This window comes from Brassica napus, chromosome A10 (genome assembly GCF_020379485.1).
Source record: "Brassica napus cultivar Da-Ae chromosome A10, Da-Ae, whole genome shotgun sequence".
Taxonomy (NCBI): domain Eukaryota; kingdom Viridiplantae; phylum Streptophyta; class Magnoliopsida; order Brassicales; family Brassicaceae; genus Brassica; species Brassica napus.
Genome location: NC_063443.1, coordinates 15,108,075 through 15,126,131, shown reverse-complemented (window position 1 = coordinate 15,126,131; position 18,057 = coordinate 15,108,075). Strand labels below are relative to the sequence as shown.

Below are 18,057 nucleotides of genomic sequence, written 5' to 3'. Positions count from 1 at the left end.
TATTCTATAGTTTTGAACCAATAATTATTAGTAAAATAAACACTCGGTTCTTCCAATCACCATTTTTATATACAAAACCTGTGATTTGTATCTCGTTGTAGTCTTGTAAAAGAACTAAAAAGGACACTCATAAACAAATATATAAACTTACGATAAAACACTCTTCTTTTTTATTTTTATCTGGGAAGGTCTCTGAACAGAAACAATGGAGTCTTATCAGCATTCTTCCTCTCCTCTCCCGTTAACGACAGTGATAACGACAGAGAAGCTGAGACGTCCATGTCTTCATCTTCTTCCTTCTCTTTTCCTTTACTACTATGATGACTACTACTTTGTTCTCCTCCAGAGTTGCTTCTTCCGGCTAAGAAAGGCAATAGTCCCATTGTCCCTTCTTCTTCTTCTTGCCTTGTTTCTTCACCTCCTAATGCCAGCTCCAGATCCGGGACTGTACCTATTAATCTCCCACTCTGCTTGTTGTTGTTATTGCCAAGTGGAATGAGATCATCGACTAGTTCCATGTCTTCTTCTTCTTCTTCTTCTTCTCTTTCTGCATTCAAGTCCAAAGGGAATACCACTTTGGGACTCTTCTTCATCATCCCTGAATCATTACCAAATGTATCTTGTGAAAAGCTGCTGCTGCTGCTTTCGTTTTCTGTCTTTAGCTTTTTATTAGGAGATCCTTCGCTTAAACGTTCATTACTGAGCTCCACTTTCTGGTTTTCCGTGGCAGGTCTTGTCACTTCCCAAAGTGGACGCTTCCTCTGACTAGCCTGACTATAGTTGTTGTCTTGGCCATGGGGCGGAATCTCTGAGTCTATGACAGTCGTGTGCACATCCTTTCTACCATCTGATTCTTGCTCTTCTCTGTGCTGCTGAACCTTCTTCACTAGACTATCTCCAGAGTTTGATCCATTAGCTTGGCAAGTAATATGATTCGCACCTGGTTCTTCCTCCTTGGGAGCAATTTCCTCCTGTATTAAGAAACCCGATAAAATTAAGAAATGAAATTGGCCTACTACGAGTTCAGATAGATGGAGAAAATGTATTCAAGGACTAAGAAAACAACCAACCTTTGTGTTCGATGATCGCTCAATAGAGGATTCTTTGTCACTTGGATTCTCATGGCTAGATACATCTATCCTATTTTGAGTTTCATTTATGTTGCGTGGGCTCTCACGCAGAGGAGACGCTTTCTCCAAACGCTTGGAAGGAGAACTCGTTTGGCAAAAGTCTTTGGTGTTTTGGTCACGCGGCAAAACATTCGAAGCAGGCAAAGATGGATTCTTCTGTGGGTTTGTACAAATCTCTTTTCTTCCTCGGAATACACCCCAAAGGAAATATAACATGTTCCAACCTGCAACTAGTAAAATTGTGAGCACTAGTAGTACTTCATACAAAAAGGTGCATATTGTTCCGAGCAGATGATTTAAATCATTAATGCTACTTTCTAGAAACTAATCAGACAGTACTGCAGTGTGACTAAAGAGTCATATCGGTTCCTTGATTGGATAATAGTGATCTACTAAAATTTCTAACCAAGCGAGCAACCTGAACAACAACTAGTTCTTAAAGAAAAGTAATAAAAGAGAAACCGAGCTAAAAAAGGGAGAAAACAAGGTTTGAATAGTCGATCAAATTATCATCGGGTCCATCATGTAAAAATGTGTAGGAGTTTTGGTAAGCATTCTTACGCTGGCAATTTGGAGGAAGCTGGTTGGATGCAAAAACCAAAAGCTCAACATAATCGAGGTTTCCTTTCAGGGCTAAATCTTTCTTCATCATGTTATCTACCAGGGGCTTGTAATTTCTCTCATAACTGTATTACACAAGCAGCAACGAAACTCTCGTCAGTAAAAGAAATATTAGATTCGAACATTTAGACCACTAAAACACAAAATAAAAGAGTAAAAAGTAATAATCATCACTGAAACCTACCTCTCAACATCCTTTGCAAAGAAGAACACAGCTATATGATCTTCTTTAGTACCTATGTCTTGAAATTGTGCAGGCCATGTACTTAGCCTAGGTACTTCATTCAAGCTAAACTTTTCTGGAAATTTATTCACCACTTCAGCAACCTTGGGTGATGCTAAGGTTGATAGATGTGCTTGCATTCCGCTATGCATAGCTGATTGTTCTCTAGCTTTCCGCACCTCCAAGTTACCTCTGAAAAAATGACGTAAAAACTTACATTTCAATGTGCATTTTATGGGATATTCTTCACAAAAAGGAAAGAAAACTTACTGCCATATAGACTCATGGTCTGGAATGGCTGAGCTTCTCAACAGAGAAAGTGGGGAGGCTAATGGCCAATCTCTCATAACAGGCTTCACAGACGGAGGATTAACTTCAAGCTCCACAGATCGTGGAGGCATCGCATCAGCACCAGAGGGTACAAGCTGCTTCCCATTTGTTACAATTGTCTGTTTGTACGGGTCAGGAGCAGGCCATGCAGTTGTATGCATCTTTGATGGCAATTGATCTCGTAAAGTTTTATCAGAATTAGAAGGCACATTAGATGCCAAAGCTGCATCACATTGCTCCAATACTCGGTTCTTGCTAAAGCTGGGCTTTTTACGAAGAGCAGCATCTACTGCTGCTCGCAACCTATTACCCTTATTTATATCCTCCCGAACAATTTTTGTGGTAGAGGGATCACTATCAGAAACGCCTGAGGTGTCACTAGACTCTGCAGTTTTGTCTCCTTTTTGAGATGAAGGTAAGCCTTTTCCACCAGCTAACAGGCTAGACCTTTGGCGCTTACCTAAGGCTTCTTTGCTTTTCTTTACTACCTCTTTAAATTCCCTGGACCGTGGCAATCCATCCTGCGAAGTTACGTTACCGTTGCTTGGAACACCCTCACCCGCACAAGATGTGGATGTCAGTTCATCCTTACAGTCAGCTTGACTTACACTTTGCTCGCGGGAATTGCCTCCTGCAAACGGAGGAGATCACATACTAAATGATTAGAAACATATACAAACAAAGTACTACCAAAGAAGTACCAATTTATTGACAAAATGAATGGACTGATACCAGAAGCAATAGGATTTTCTAGACGGTTCCGGTTTAGATTGCTAACTTGCTTCGTCAAGCTACCTCGTTTACCATCAGACTGCAAACCCTTCAAATCACGGGTACTGCTGCGTGGAGTAAGCTTCTGATCGGTGGAGGCTGCTGACGCATTAGCTTCTGCACTGCGATCTTTCAGTTGCTTTGAGCTCTTGCCTTCTTGTGAATGAACTTTCGACGCAAGGATTTTTGCTTCCGAGTCGTTTCCATTAGAACTCCCAGTGTCTGTTGTTCTACTTGACATTGATTTGCTTACAATTCCAAGACCTCCCTCCTTTATATCCACAGGAGTGTATTCTTTCCCAGTCTTCTTTCTTGGGAGAATAACATCATCCATGAGTTGCACTTTCGGTTTCGAGCTTGAAGAATTGAAGGAACTGGATTTTAAAAATGCACCTGGACAAAAAAGAAGTAGTGTTCTATCATTAGAGGTCCAAAATTATGACAAAGTAGATGAGGGAGAGTTGCGCTTAGGGAGAGCAATCCCACTATGCAGCCTACCTTTTGGAGGTTGAAGCTGTAAACCAGTAGATCGTGCACCTTCTGTGGTATAACTGAAAGATGCTTGATGACTTAGCTTTCCCCTTGGCCTGTCTAGCCCCTTCAATGATGTTTCCCGAGATAGCGGACCTATTCTGGGGAGAATAGATTTCTTGGGTGACCCAGTTGAACCCTCAACCGCCTGCCTTTTAGCATCTGGAGCTGCCTCAATCTTATCAGCATGCCTCTTTCCCGAGCTTTGTGGACTGTTGATTATCTCAGTTTCTATTTTTCTTTTAGCTTCTGCATGTTACAATTCCAAGGTCGTTAGAGATAACGGAAACAGAAAATGTGAAGCTCAAATTTTGTTTGCCAGTTCACTACACTAAGCATGTTTGGTCACATATTCAGCTTTACCTTGCTTCTGTTTTTCAGCTTCCTCACATTCTTCACAGAGCCAATCACCCTCTGGAACTTCATTGAGCATTACCCGCATGCAATAGCTAAGTAAAACAAAGAACGTATTATTAGCACAGAAGATAGACCTATCTTTTACCGATGGAAGGCGTATCAATCAAAATCGATAAATAATATCTAATTAAAATCAAATTCTACAACTAACAATGCGGCAAAATCCTGATTCAAAATTTGCCATTAGAATGTTCTTCCTTTCGAGTAAAAGAGGGGGCTTACGTGTGTTCTGCACCATCACTGCATCCGAAGCAAATAGCGAGTAGATCTTCACGACCCGCATCTCCACAGATATCACAAACTTTTACCTATTCAACCAAAAAAAAAACAAAACGTTTATCACATAAAGTTGGTGTATCACTATTTTCCAATGTGAGACAAAAACACAATACTTACATCATGTTCCACCTCAGCATCATCGCTCTCGCTCTCAGACATAACTGATGAGACCGACTCATCTGATTTATTGAAGGAAGTGCTTGTACTTGACTTCCCATCCTTCCCCTTCTGGCCAGAAGGAACAGATCCTTCAACAGACTGTTCCTCCCTGTCTTCGTTACCCCCTGGTCCCAGTTTTTCCTTGAAATTTCCCCGCTCTGAACTGATTCTGTCTTCATGGTTTGATGACGGATTACGCAAAGATTGTGATTTCACTTCATCTGAAAGAACACTAGAAGATTTGATGATTGTTGAATCTTGGTCTTTCCTAGATCTACTCAGAACAGGATCAGAAACCAGAGCTGAATCCTTGTCGACTGTCTCCTCTTGCTCTAACACATTAACTGAAGCAGACACTTTATGTTTCATCCTACTCCCAGAAGAAGATGCCTTCGAAGTCATCGCAACAACCCCGGAACCATCACATTTCCCAGAACGTCTGATCCTTTCCCTACTCTCAGCATTCTCAGAGAGAGCATCATGACCGGAACTAACAAAGTTGCTTGCCTCACTCGCAGTGTTATTCGAACCGTTGCGAGAATTCACCACAACAGAAGGCAAAAGACTGTCCTCGTTCACAGAACACTGGCTACCAGCAACTCCATGCCCATTCTCATCAGACGACTCATCCGATTTTGACCCTGTGACACCTACGTTACGATGCATGCACGAAGAACAAGGAGCAGAACAAACATTACATGTTCCAGAGTCCGCATTTGAAACGCCTCTCCGATTAATCGAACGCTTACCAGCTCTTCTATCAGCCTGCATATGATATCATAACAAAATAGAAAAATGACATGAACAGTTAAGCGAACAAAAACAACCATCAAGATCAGTGAATAACATTTCTTTAGCTAATCTCACCATTGACAGTAAAATTAATTTGCCTGACTCACAAACCAATCTCTATCGATCTCTTCCACACTGTTACACACAAACAAAAAACAAACAAAAAAATCAATCTTAAACCAAACATCATATAATGATTCATTCTTATCAGGAGATCGAGCCCATAAAACACGTAATCATAGAGATTATCTAAGGAATCTATAATTACAAAAAAAAAATTAAAATTGGGGATTAACATTACATGATCGAGGATTCAAAATCACCTCCTTTCCCCCAAATCAAGTACAAACGAAACCCTAATTTCAGGTTCCTCCGTTATCCCTCTCCAAATCCCAGCAAAACCCTAAGTTCTCGATTCGGATCCTATTTTTCTCCCTCACACCCCCAAAAAAATCTCTCTCCCCCTTCACTGTTCTAAGATTATACAAAAACAACACGAGCCAGAGATGAAAACTGTAGATATATACCTCTCAGGATCTATACGCACGCGTATACATATATATATACACCCAGTCGCGTATACAATTAATTAATTTTGTTTTTATTTGATTAAATCGCACAAGCCTAATTAAGAGATTTTTTAAACGTGGTTAAGTAATTTTACTATTCCAGAATTACGGTAACTTTTTAATTACATTTTATCTTTAATCGCCAAGATAAAAGAATCAATGTCCCTTTTTTAACTTCCTATTTATTTTTTGGATAACTTCCCTTAATTTCCACAAACAAATTTTACATGCCAACTTTTGTTTCTATCATGTCGGTTGTCGGAGAAAATTGAAAGCATATCATAACAAATTTAGGGGTGTTCAATCCGGATATCGGTTCGGTTTCGGTTCGGTTTTTTTCGGTTTTCGGTATTTCGGTTAGTAAAATATAACTACCATTCTAGATCCATATTTACTTCGGTTCGGTTCGGTTTATATACCGTCGGTTTTCGGTTTATTCGGTTTTATACCAAAAAACATAATTATTTTGTTTGAGATCATATTATATGAATTTTAGAGTCATATTGTCAACATAGTCATTTATTAAAAATATATTGCATGTTCAAATAAATGAACAAAAAAATAAAAATGCTTTTACCATCAAATAAAATAATCAAAGCTTGAAATTTTGAAAATAAAAATATGAAACAAAACAAAAACATTAATTTTTTTTTTTCACTCTTCCATATTTAGTGTTCATTAAACTCATGCTTTTTCAATTGAAAATTTTCCATTAATTATTGTCCATCAAATTATAATCTTCATATTAATTTAGTGAAGACTAAAATTAAGCAAAAAGATCAAAAAAGACTTAGAAAATAAGATATCTGAATTGCGATGTATTGTTATTTAGTTATAGTTCAAGTTTACAAATTAAGGTTTTTTATTATTATAAAATTATAGTAATAGTTATTAACACAAATTTAACTTATGTAACAAATAGATTTTCATGTATTGTTAAAAAATAGATACATATTTTCATGTTTCTACTTTTAATCGGTTTTGTTCGGTTTATTCGATTTAATCGGTTATATACCAAACCATATCTAAATCCTACGGTTTTTATAAAATTATATCCATTCGGTTTATATGGTTTATACCAAAACCAAACCATATTGTCTATTTCGGTTTGGTTCGGTTCGGTACGGTTCGGTTTCACCATATTGAACAGCCCTAAAATTTATGAATACCTTTTAAATTTACATTTGATTGCATACTTGTTTTCTGGGGTTAAAACACATGCGTAGACTTGAGTCTTTGTCTAATGAGTAATGATCCTCCAACTAATCACACCTTATTATATAACGACCACCAACTCGCATAGCAAGAAAACGCATTGATTAAAATATGTGTTGAGGATTATACAAGCACAATGACAAGTGTATATACTTCAGATTTCAGTAATCGAATACAATCCCGGTCCGGTCCGATCCGGTTTAAGTTTTCAGATTTACCTTCGGTTCAAGCATTTTCCCGCCAAAAAGAGCGACACGAGCACGAGTTGCAGGAGGCGCGTCCAAACCCTAAAAGCAACCGCCACTTTCGATTGCTTCCTCCCCCCACTCTCTCTCACCCCAACGACGATCGTTCATGGCGCCTTCCACCACCGTCGTCGATCCTCCGCCATCTTCAACCACCGATTCATTCAATTCCAACGCCGCGGCAGCAGAGAATGATATTCGGGTCCACTCTCTAATCTCCCGTGCTCATACTCTTCACTGAAAGCGATAAAGATGCTCAAATTGTTTTCTGATACGTTTCTCGTTTTTTTTTTCCATGGCAGCCGTTCTTTGTCCTCCACAAGGCTTCGTCTGGGAGTAAATCAACCGCGACGGTGAAAGCCAAACGGAGGATCGAGTCACCTTCACCTAAACTCGCTAAGAAGTCTGAGATCGAAAGCGTGGAAGAGGAAGACGGCCAGTTTTTCTCAACGCTGCGCTTGAGAGTTTTCGAGACTGTTTGGTCGAAAATCGAGAATACAATCCAAGTCGGTTTTAATTTTAATTTTATCTCTATAAACTTCGTACAGTGTTAGAGTCTTTTTTAAAGCTAAATTGCATTTGTTTGGATTTATTTAATTGAAGGATGTTCTGAGAGATTCGAACTCCAAAGTGTTCAGTGGGGTGCATGATTGGATATGTGAATCATTTGAATCGGTTAGATCATCTGGAGCGTTGAGTTTATCAGAAGCTGTTCGGTCTTATCCTGTTTTATCTCAGCCTTCTTCCAAGCAGTTGTTTACTGCTTTGGTCCTCACCAGTAAGTCCCTAAAGATTAGTGTTTCCTTTGGAATTTGGATCATGTATTGATTGGTTACTAAACTTCCATAAACTTTACAAGTAACTTGTTTTGGCTATTCTTATATAGTTATCTTATATTGTGATGTCAGGGAATCTGGAAATGGTTGATGATTTAGTGACATTTGAAGATCTTGGTTTGCACTTGAAGTCTCAGGGATGTCACGTGGCTAAGCTTTCATCCATGGACTTCTCTGCCAAGAATGGCGTAGGAGGTTGCCTTAGGGGTTTGTTACGCCAGTTTGTGATGCCAACCATAGATGTTAGTAATTCTGCACAGCCTTCCATGTCATTTTGTTTTGTAGCCTTCTTGCACATTTAGTGTTTCCACTGAATCCTTTTCTTTCTTTGTAACTGCGACTTCTTACCAGGTAGCTGATGTAACCATTCTCGCATCATGGTACAGAGAAAATGGAAACCAGAAGAATCCCGTGGTTATAATTGTGGATGATACCGAGAGATGCTCTGCGCCTGTCCTGTCAGAGTTAATCCTTATATTGAGGTATTAGCATATCTTTATGCTACTATGTTAGGTTGCTCTGCTGACTGGACTATAAGGTTTTTATTTATTTCTACTTAGTCATTACCGTATCAAAAGACCCTCTCTTCCATTGTTATTTTCTCTTCAGTGAATGGGCAGTCAAAGTTCCAGTTTTTTTAATAATGGGGGTGTCCACAGCACACGATGCGCCTAGGAAGATACTATCAGCGAACGCGCTGCAGAGACTTTGTGCCACTAGGTTCACCCTGAGTTCTCCGGCCGAACGTATGGATGCAGTTCTCGAGGCTGTATTTTTAAAGCCATGTTCTGGGTTCACAGTTAGCCATAAGGTGGCGCTTTGTATGAGAAGTTACTTTTTGTGTCAAGATGGAACACTGACATCATTTGTTAAAACTCTCAAGGTGCCCAGCTCTATCCTATATGTTATATTAGGTTTCAACTTATTTCCGGTTGCTAACTCTTTGTTGTTCATTTGGCTATACATTCTTATGCCAGATAGCTTGTCTTCAGCATTTCTCATTAGAGCCTTTGAGCATCATGCTCGAGCACTTTTGTCAAGATAATCAGGTATGCTTGATGCACCTGTCCACCACGTCCATTTTTTGTTTATTTGTTTGTTAACAGCCCTCAACTTCCTCAGATATAATATATACTTTGGTTAAGTCGGTCCTGCCATATCTATATTAGCGTAGTTGATAGTTAAGAACTTTAGTTCATGTTTTGAATATTAAGAATCTATGGATAGTTCAAAGACCCTACGTTCTTCATTAGAAACGAATGAGGATCTTTAATTGTAGATTTCACATCCCTTTATTTGGCATCTAGAGTTCCGTAGATGTTTTTCCAAGTTACCCATAATAAAAGCGCAACTAGCTTTTTTCTAAGGCGGCTTTTTTCCCCTGTGAAGCTGCCAGGTGAAGGTACTGGGCTTTTGACAGAAGCAACAATGAAGCATGCTTTTGACTTGCCATCTGTGACGAGGTACCCTAGAGAATTATTCTGTTATTGTTTTATTCCTGGTCGTATGTTGGAAGAATTGTTGAGCAATTACTGGTGTTGGACTTATATGGCATCCTTGTTGGAGCTTCTGTATAGAAAATTGGATGTACTAATTTCTGCTCATAATCATTTGCCTAGGAATAAAATTACTCGGAGTACTTGTGAAATGCTGCCTCAATTTTTGTTGGACTTGCAAAGAATGCCTAATCCTTGGAACATAGTAGTCTTGGTGAGTTGACTCTCTTTTTATACGTTTCATGATCATAGGAAGAGCTACTTAATAGTCTTACATGAGTAAATTCTTTGTATACTTTTTGCAGTGCATATACGAAGCTGGGAAATTTGATAAACTTCGATTGCTAGACATATTCTGTGAGACACTTGACCCAGAAGCACGTTACTTGAAATACTTTTCACCTTCAGCAATTCTCAACAGTCAGAGTCACGTTTCAGGACGTAATAGTGTTATCAGACGGGTTCTGCGTAAGCTTAGGTGAGTTGTGCTGTAATAGTATTCTTTTAAACTTATGAACCGCTAGTTTGTCTTCTGTTCAGATGGCATCTTTGTCTACTTATTTTCTGTTGCCAAATTTGTTTGACAAGATTTTAAGGATTAGTTTTGTAAATCATGTCGATCAGTTTCTAAGTTTCTGTGGTCTCGAGTTAGTAAGCCTGAAACTGATTGTGTCGTTGAGAGCGTGTGTTATCTATCTCTACAAGGCTTTCCTCAAAAGTACTGAAGCTCTTTGAATTCAAAAAAATTCTTCAGGGATCTTTCTCCTGCACAGTTGACTAGCTTGTTAAAAAGCTGGGAAAGTCTGACTGCGGAATTCAGTGAGGTAATCATTAACTAAAATTTATCAAGTCTTTACCCTTGCTCTTGACTTGCATATTCTGTATGAGATTTTAACTTCATTTGTCCTCAAAGACATTATTTCGTTTTCTTGTTAGTGTCTCTTTCACTTCCTTTGAGCTAGAGCATCTCAATCTGTCTTCAAATTTCTAATATCCCTGTGCAGAGGATTTTCATCTTGTAATCTGTTTGTTGCTTGAATTAGAGATATCACATAAATGATTGTGAAAGATGAGTGCAACACTCGGGATCATTTTGAATATCTGAAAGATGTTTCTTGTTTGTCTGTTTTTTGCTGTTAGATCAATGAAAAAGTAATGGAATTGCATCCGTTCATGAGAAATGTGGAAGCAGCTGGTCAGAGACCAGGACTACCTACCAGCCCAAAGTAAATCTCTGAATATTGCTGTCTATTTAATATAAACACCATATATGAGTTCAGAGAATTTGTCATTTTTCCATTTCCGGCTTTTCTCTAGTAGATCTGTTTGGAAAGTTAATGTCTTACTCAGCCGATATGTAATATTTTTGATATACATAAGTTCCTCTAGTGGATAGTTTCTGTTGTTCATCGCAGTAACCTTGTACACTGAATAAATAAAAGTTTCACTTTGATGTGACAGAAAACATGCATCCCGAAGCCACTCGAAGCTTGAAAAGGAGCTTAAAGCCATGACTGACAAGATTTCGGCAGTTATAGAATTCATGCTAAGGTGAACTTTACTTTTTGACAAAGTCTTTCTACCTCTGAGGAAACAACTTGATTGTCGCCTAAGATGTTCTGTACGCGTAATCGTTTTACTTTCTCTTGATTTGACTGCCATAATTGAAAATGTTGTCACCTAAGCTATTTTTGCATGCGTCTTCTGAACTAAAGACTTTTTGTATGGACAGGGAATATATGAAGCCAGTTGAGACTGTTCCTTTCAATGAAATTTTATGTTTCAAGAATGTTGATAAACTTCAATCTGTAAGTCTTCAGCATTCTAATCCCTCTTGGATTCACTTATACTTCCATAACTTGAAAGTTTTTGTAATAGTTAATAGTTACTATATGCTGCTCTTGTTGCATCATTCTCATCAACTTAAAGCAAACCAGTTACAGGATCTCTTAAGACTTTATAAATGGTTTTCTTTCTCTCTTTTCCCCCCTTGATCTGATGTTTATAATCTGATTTAGGCTTTGCTTGGAGACCCGAGAGGCAGGATCCAATCAGATCTACTGGAATCTCACAGTATTCTCAACTGTAGTTGCTGCAGCCAAAGAGGCACAACTCTATTGCCGTCCATGCACGATACATCGATTTTGTGAGTCTTCCCTTACTTCATTACATGTGCTCACATTGTCTTTCTTTCGATATTACTCTCTCTAAACACAAACCATCTTCAAAGCACATATACACATGAACACATACCCTACTTGTTTTTTCTTTGTATCAATGTGTCTTACAAGGAAGATTATATAGGTACACACTGGCGCAAGAGCACGCTGATGTTATTAACCTCCATGATTGGTACCAATCTTTCAAGACGATACTTATACCACGGAATAGCAAAGCAAAATCAAAATCAAAGACAACTTCAAAATCGAAGAAACGGAAAGAAAGATGCGAAGAGCCAGAACCACCTGCTGAAGCTTCAATTCAGTATCCTTTTTTGGTATTCTAATTGTCTTTTGAAACGAAGCTGACTAATGGTTAATTTAAAAGAGAGCAGGAAGTGAAAACAAGATTAGTAATTCGTGGTAGCACCAAGGGCCATCTTGTTTATTGATTAGTTTTTTCTTCGCATTTTCATAAACGTTCATCCTTAACATTGTGTTTTCAACAGAGCTCGATTTTGCAGAGCTGTAATGGAACTTCAGATTGCTGGACTTATTCGCATGCCTTCAAAAAGACGTCCTGATTTTGTGCAGAGAGTGGCATTTAGTTCTTAAGAATAGTTTTCAGTACTTCAATTGTAAGCTTACTTATTATACTATGTAGTTTCACCCTCATGTAATCTAACAGATATAGTCTGGGGTTTTTGAATTGTTTGTCTTATGTGGGTTCACATACTATCAAAAGAATTATTATGAACATAGACGAGATCTTAATCTAACAAGTAATCAACTAATCATTTTCAACTAATACTATGTTCAAGTTGTTTTTTACCTTTTTGTTTTAACAGAACAACAAGATCAATTAAAATTACAAGATCAATTAAAATTACAAGATCAAAGGATATGGTTATTTTTATCTAATATAAGAGAAGTACAGTAACAGAATTTCATTGTTCTATAGTGTTATAATAATGCAACATACCAAAGCCTTATTAAATTCTTTAAAATTCTCTAGAAATATACAGAATCTGTTAACATCATGCACTGTCGATTATTGTTTTTTTCCTCTAACGGTTGATTTCAGTTGTTATCTTCTGTTGAGGAAACATAATCTCTTAACCATAAACACGTATAATCTTCCAACAACCAGAAACTAAACCGACTTCTTGCTGTATAAATTGCGAATCAAATTCAAATTCAAAATAATCAAAAACAAAGAAACACAACAACAACAACAACAACAATGGCTAGATCAATCTCTTTGTGTCTCTTCTTCTTCTTATTCATTTCTTGGATTCCAAAGCTAACCACAAGCTACCCTCTCTCCACAAAATCTAGATGGATCGTGGACGAGAAAGGCCAAAGGGTGAAGCTAGCCTGCGTGAACTGGCCCGCTCATCTCCAGCCCGCGGTGGCTGAAGGGCTAAGCAAACAACCATTAGACTCCATCTCCAAGAAGATTGTCTCAATGGGATTTAACTGTGTTAGGCTTACTTGGCCTCTTGATTTGATGACTAATGACACGTTGGCTCGCAATGTTACCGTCAAACAGTCTTTTGAAAGGTTGAATTTGTTTGATGATGTTCTTGGCATTCAAACTCACAATCCCAAAATCCTTAACCTTCCCATATTCAATGCATTCCAGGTAAAATTAGCTATGGTATTTCATTGGTTTAACCGATCCAAAATAAACCGGTTTTGTGCTGGGCTGTGTTTCAGTAGCTAGCTGGAATGCATAAACGTGAACTAGTTCGGAACAATAACAAAAACTAACCAAAGAAAATGAAGCCATTACGATGGAACTCTCTCAATATATAGACATGTTTAATTTATTTATATTTTTTTTTATCAGGAAGTGGTGTCGAACCTTGGACAAAACGGTGTGATGGTGATACTAGACAACCACTTGACAACGCCAGGATGGTGTTGCAGCGACAACGACCTGGACGCTTTCTTCGAATACCCTAACTTTGATCCCGCCGTCTGGGCCAAGGGATTGAGCAAGATGGCTTCTCTTTTCCGCAATGTCACTAATGTCGTTGGCATGAGCCTTAGAAACGAACCACGTGGTACCAGAGATTACCCTAACCTCTGGTTCAAGTAAGTACGCATTTCAGATTACCTATATGTCATTTAGAATATAAACAAGCATGTTCGCACACATGAAAATATTTGAAATGACTATTTAAAACTATTTATCAAAAATAACATATGTTCGCACACAGATTTAGGTAAATGTGTTTGGACCTTTTGTAGTATTTTCATTATTCACATATATAAGAAAACAAGTACATGCATGCGCATGCATGAGTATTAAGCTGTAAATTATTATTATATTTTTTTTTGGAGAAAAGCTAAGCTGTAAATTGTTACGTGAAGGTACATGCCAAAAGGAGGAGAAGCAGTACACGCAGCAAACCCTGAAGTACTAGTCATCCTCTCCGGCATCGACTACGACACAAACCTCTCTTTCCTCCGTGACCGTTTCTTCAACGTCAGCTTCACCGACAAGCTCGTCTTCGAGCAACATTGGTACAGCTTCTCCGACGGTCGAGACTCGTGGGAAAAGCACAACTCTAACGATTTTTGCGCAAAAATCATCGAGAAAGTCACACATAACGGAGGATTCTTGATCGGGAGAGGTTTTCCTTTGTTCTTGACTGAGTTTGGGGCTAACCTGAGAAGCGGTGACGTTAGCGGAAACCGGTATATGAATTGTTTGGTGGCTTGGGCCGCGGAGAATGATTTGGATTGGGCGGTTTGGGCATTAACCGGAGATTATTATTTGAGAACCGGTCAAAAACATATGGTTGAGACTTTTGGTGTTTTGGCTCCTAATTGGAAAGATGTCGCCAACTCTACTTACCTGCAAAAACTCTCCGGAATTCAACTTCCAGTTAGAGGTCAGACTTCTTTTTGAAAGAAAAGGGTATAATAATACGATTTTGGAGTGAAAACTATAATTATTATTTGATTACCAAAAAAAAAACTATAATTATAACTCAAAATCGTTAAAAATGAATTGAATCCTATATAGATAGATATTTGAATCCTATATATATATATAATGATAGATTAAAAGTTATAACTCAATTTTCGAAAATAATCCTTAATTTGACCAAAAACATTCATAATCCTGAATTTTATTAATTATGTTAATTTTAATTTCTTTAGTTAAGAAACATCCAAATAAAATGTTTAGGATTCGATCTTAATTTATATACCACTTATGATAATATTTGTTTTTGGACTACCAAGATTGTGTTCATACATATGCCCCCATAATTATAATATCATTTTCGTACCACGTCTAGTGCTATTTTGTTCTAAAAATCCCTAACTGGACTCTGAAAATTTTAATTGCGATACAAGTATCGTGTAAGTGCAATATCAAGAACCGTGAATATCCAAATAATGTTATGAATATGTACTTTTGAGCTAAATATATAAATCTTTGTATATATGCAGGACCCGGTTTACAATCCAAAAAACTTCTCTTCCACCCAACATCAGGACTTTGCGTCACCAGTAATCTCTCAAACAATTCACCTACACTTCGATTGGAACAATGCCGTAAAGCCGAGCCGTCGACCTTTAATCCAAGTGAAGGTTTTCTCTGGAGTAACAAACTGTGCGTCGAGGCTCCAGATGCTGTTGGACAGAAAGTGAAGCTTGGAGTTGGCACTAAGTGCTCTAAGTTGGGACAAACCTCAGCTACTCACATGCATTTGTCGTTTAAGACAACAAGTAACGGTTCGTTGCTATGTCTTGATGTGGATGAACGTGACAACAGCATCGTTGCTAACCCTTGCAAGTGTTTGACCATGGATGCTTCTTGTGATCCAGCAAGCCAATGGTTCAAAGTTCTTTAAATTCTTTTTTATATGTTTTATTTCGGAGAAAATGCATCTGTAATCAAGACTACGTACGATCGATCATGTTCATAATAATAATTTCTTGAGTTCAAAAATCAAAATTTAATAATTGAAATTGTTGTGTCAAAATACCTAATGGCAGCTTAATCATCACAATTTCAAATATAGAGAAATGACAATTGTAGTTAAGGAAAGGAAAAAAAATCATAAAATTACCTCAACTAAAGTTTGTTAAGCTTTTTAATACTTAATTTTTTTTGCTATCCAGGTTAAAACATGAACTAAATATTTTATTTATTTTATAACGTTAACTTTTCGAACTTTTTATATTTTAATACTCAAATTTTTGCTTATTTTAAATAAAATTTATTTGTAAGTTTTAAAGAATAAGTTTGACATTTTAAAATTTCATCCACAAAAGTTACTTTCATTCATATATCTTTGAAACAGAATTAGAATTTTTAAGGATTTGTGAATTTTATCGGTTAATTCTGTTTTTTCGTTCGTTTTTGCAGTGAATTTACATAAACGTTCTTCCTTAACATTGTGTTTCAAACAGAGCTCGATTTTGCAGAGCTGTAATGGAGCTTCAGATTGTAGGACTTATTCGCATGCCTTCAAAAAGATGTCCTGATTATGTATGTGCAAAGGTTGGCTTTGGTTCTTAAGAATAGTCTCAATACTTCCATTTGCTTACATGATGACTAGATGACCCACATGTACACGTGGGTTTCTAACAGATGTGTTTGGAGTTTTTGAATTGCTTTTCTTATGTGGGTTCACATAATATTAAACGTAGAATTGATATGAGCACAGACGAGATCTCAATCTAGACAAGTAATCAACTAATCATTTTCAACAAGACTGAAAAAAAAACGGATTAAAAACTAAGAACTTTCAAAGCTGGAAGATTCTTATGCTAAGTCAACGAGACTTAGTAAGTAAATATTGACAGCTTTGTCCGTGAGAATGCCAAACCTCATGAAATTATCGAAAATACTCACATGATTAGTATTACAAGGTTTTTGATTCGTAGTTCCATACACTATCGAAAGAATATATATCATGTAAATTAGCTCCTCTCATCAGTATATTTGAACATGTAGCCTCTAAAAAGAACCTAATTACTAACTCATCGCTGGTTACCCGAATTATATATTTCCGACCATTACCTATTTCGGTCCAGATGTCCGGAAAAGGACATCATTTAGATGAATATTCAAACCCATGGGGCAAGTCGAAAACCATTGTGTGTTGAATATTCTCAAGTCTTAACTCTTTTTACGGGACAAAAGACGACCTGTGACTTAGAAAGTCTTTTTAAAATTATGCGCATGTTCAAGTTTTGCCTACCGAAACATTTCACTTGCCACTGCTGCTAAAACCTCCCTCTCTCTCTCTTGTTATTATTTTCTATTGTAAAGCCCACCATCACACAAAAATGTCCATACAAACACTATTCTCAACTTGCTTCTGGTTCTTGCTGGTGTCTAGCTACGCAGCCGCAAACGAGGCCGACGTAAATTGCTTGAGGAACTTCAAATCTGGAGTTACAGATCCAAATTTATTATTTATCGAGTTGGGTATTTGACAACCAGACTGCAGGTTTTATCTGCAAGTTCAGTGGTGTGACTTGCTGGCATGATGATGAGAATAGGGTTTTGAGCATTAAGGTTAATGGCTTTGGTCTCAAAGGAGAGTTTCCTGTTGGGATTAAGCAATGTTCTGATTTAGTGGGTCTAGAACTTAGTAGAAACAACTTCTCCGGAGTTTTACCGTCAAATATAGGCTCCTTGGTTCCATCTCTTACGACTTTGGACGTCTCTGACAATCAATTCTCCGGTGAAATCCCTGTCTCTCTATCAAATATTACCTTTCTGAACACTCTTACGCTTCAGAATAACAGCTTCACTGGCCCACTTCCTCCAGAGCTAGTGTCACTTCCGCGTCTCACCAAGTTCTCAGTGGCATTCAATCAACTGACCGGTCCTGTTCCAAATTTCAACTTGAAGTTTGGACGGGAGAACTTTGCTAGTAACGAGGGTTTATGTGGGCAGCCTATGGATCCTTGTGTTGACCCGGAAGAAGATATAATACGGTTAGGGAAGATCGGTGCAGCAGTTGGTGCAGCCTTATTTGCACCGCTAGGTGCGTTCTTAGACTGGTTCGTCTTCAGTGGTAGGAAGAAGAAGCAAGAAGATAGAAGACACCGTAGCTGGATTTTCCACATTGGGGATTAAACGTACACATTTTTCATCAATGTATTAATCATCATTAATCTATGCGTCTTAATAACGAGTTATTTAAAATGTATATGCAACAATATTAATGAAATGATTATACGGAGAAAACTAAAATTTTTAAATTTGGGTTGATCTCCATATGAGCCATGATATAAATCTCATACAA

The 18,057-nt window shown here is 37.7% G+C and overlaps 4 protein-coding genes across 6 annotated transcripts; 3 read left to right on the top strand and 1 right to left on the bottom strand.

Moving 5' to 3' along the window:
• Window positions 1-7: 7 nt before the first annotated feature.
• Window positions 8-5,793, bottom strand: LOC106369843. Of its 3 annotated transcripts, none has more exons than XM_048742255.1 (12): window positions 5,555-5,793; window positions 5,329-5,388; window positions 4,420-5,226; window positions 4,246-4,331; window positions 3,970-4,055; window positions 3,574-3,855; window positions 3,037-3,468; window positions 2,245-2,935; window positions 1,936-2,166; window positions 1,692-1,816; window positions 1,071-1,354; window positions 8-971 (listed from the first exon to the last, which is right to left on the bottom strand). In XM_048742255.1, exons 2-12 carry the CDS (start codon window positions 5,329-5,331, stop codon window positions 177-179), a joined length of 3,822 nt encoding a protein of 1,273 aa, XP_048598212.1. In that variant the 5' UTR covers window positions 5,332-5,388; window positions 5,555-5,793; the 3' UTR covers window positions 8-176. The 3 variants fall into 3 exon arrangements, with proteins under 3 accessions (XP_048598212.1, XP_048598213.1, XP_048598214.1); XM_048742256.1 differs by having other exon boundaries at window positions 5,577-5,763; XM_048742257.1 differs by having other exon boundaries at window positions 5,531-5,726.
• A 1,480-nt stretch (window positions 5,794-7,273) lies between these two features.
• Window positions 7,274-12,532, top strand: LOC106371990 (origin of replication complex subunit 3-like). The gene is made up of 17 exons (XM_048742250.1): window positions 7,274-7,484; window positions 7,585-7,788; window positions 7,886-8,060; window positions 8,191-8,360; window positions 8,470-8,600; window positions 8,728-9,001; window positions 9,096-9,167; window positions 9,508-9,581; window positions 9,738-9,828; window positions 9,920-10,092; window positions 10,369-10,438; window positions 10,755-10,840; window positions 11,076-11,165; window positions 11,347-11,422; window positions 11,633-11,760; window positions 11,919-12,098; window positions 12,283-12,532. Exons 1-17 carry the CDS (start codon window positions 7,392-7,394, stop codon window positions 12,386-12,388), a joined length of 2,193 nt encoding a protein of 730 aa, XP_048598207.1. The 5' UTR covers window positions 7,274-7,391; the 3' UTR covers window positions 12,389-12,532.
• A 234-nt stretch (window positions 12,533-12,766) lies between these two features.
• On the top strand, window positions 12,767-18,027 carry LOC106369842 (glycosyl hydrolase 5 family protein-like). Its single transcript, XM_048742253.1, has 4 exons — window positions 12,767-13,418; window positions 13,626-13,873; window positions 14,153-14,676; window positions 15,242-18,027. Exons 1-4 carry the CDS (start codon window positions 13,017-13,019, stop codon window positions 15,643-15,645), a joined length of 1,578 nt encoding a protein of 525 aa, XP_048598210.1. The 5' UTR covers window positions 12,767-13,016; the 3' UTR covers window positions 15,646-18,027.
• Window positions 17,090-17,888, top strand: LOC125579010 (probably inactive leucine-rich repeat receptor-like protein kinase At5g48380). The gene is made up of 2 exons (XM_048742190.1): window positions 17,090-17,167; window positions 17,247-17,888. Exons 1-2 carry the CDS (start codon window positions 17,090-17,092, stop codon window positions 17,886-17,888), a joined length of 720 nt encoding a protein of 239 aa, XP_048598147.1.
• Window positions 18,028-18,057: the final 30 nt, after the last annotated feature.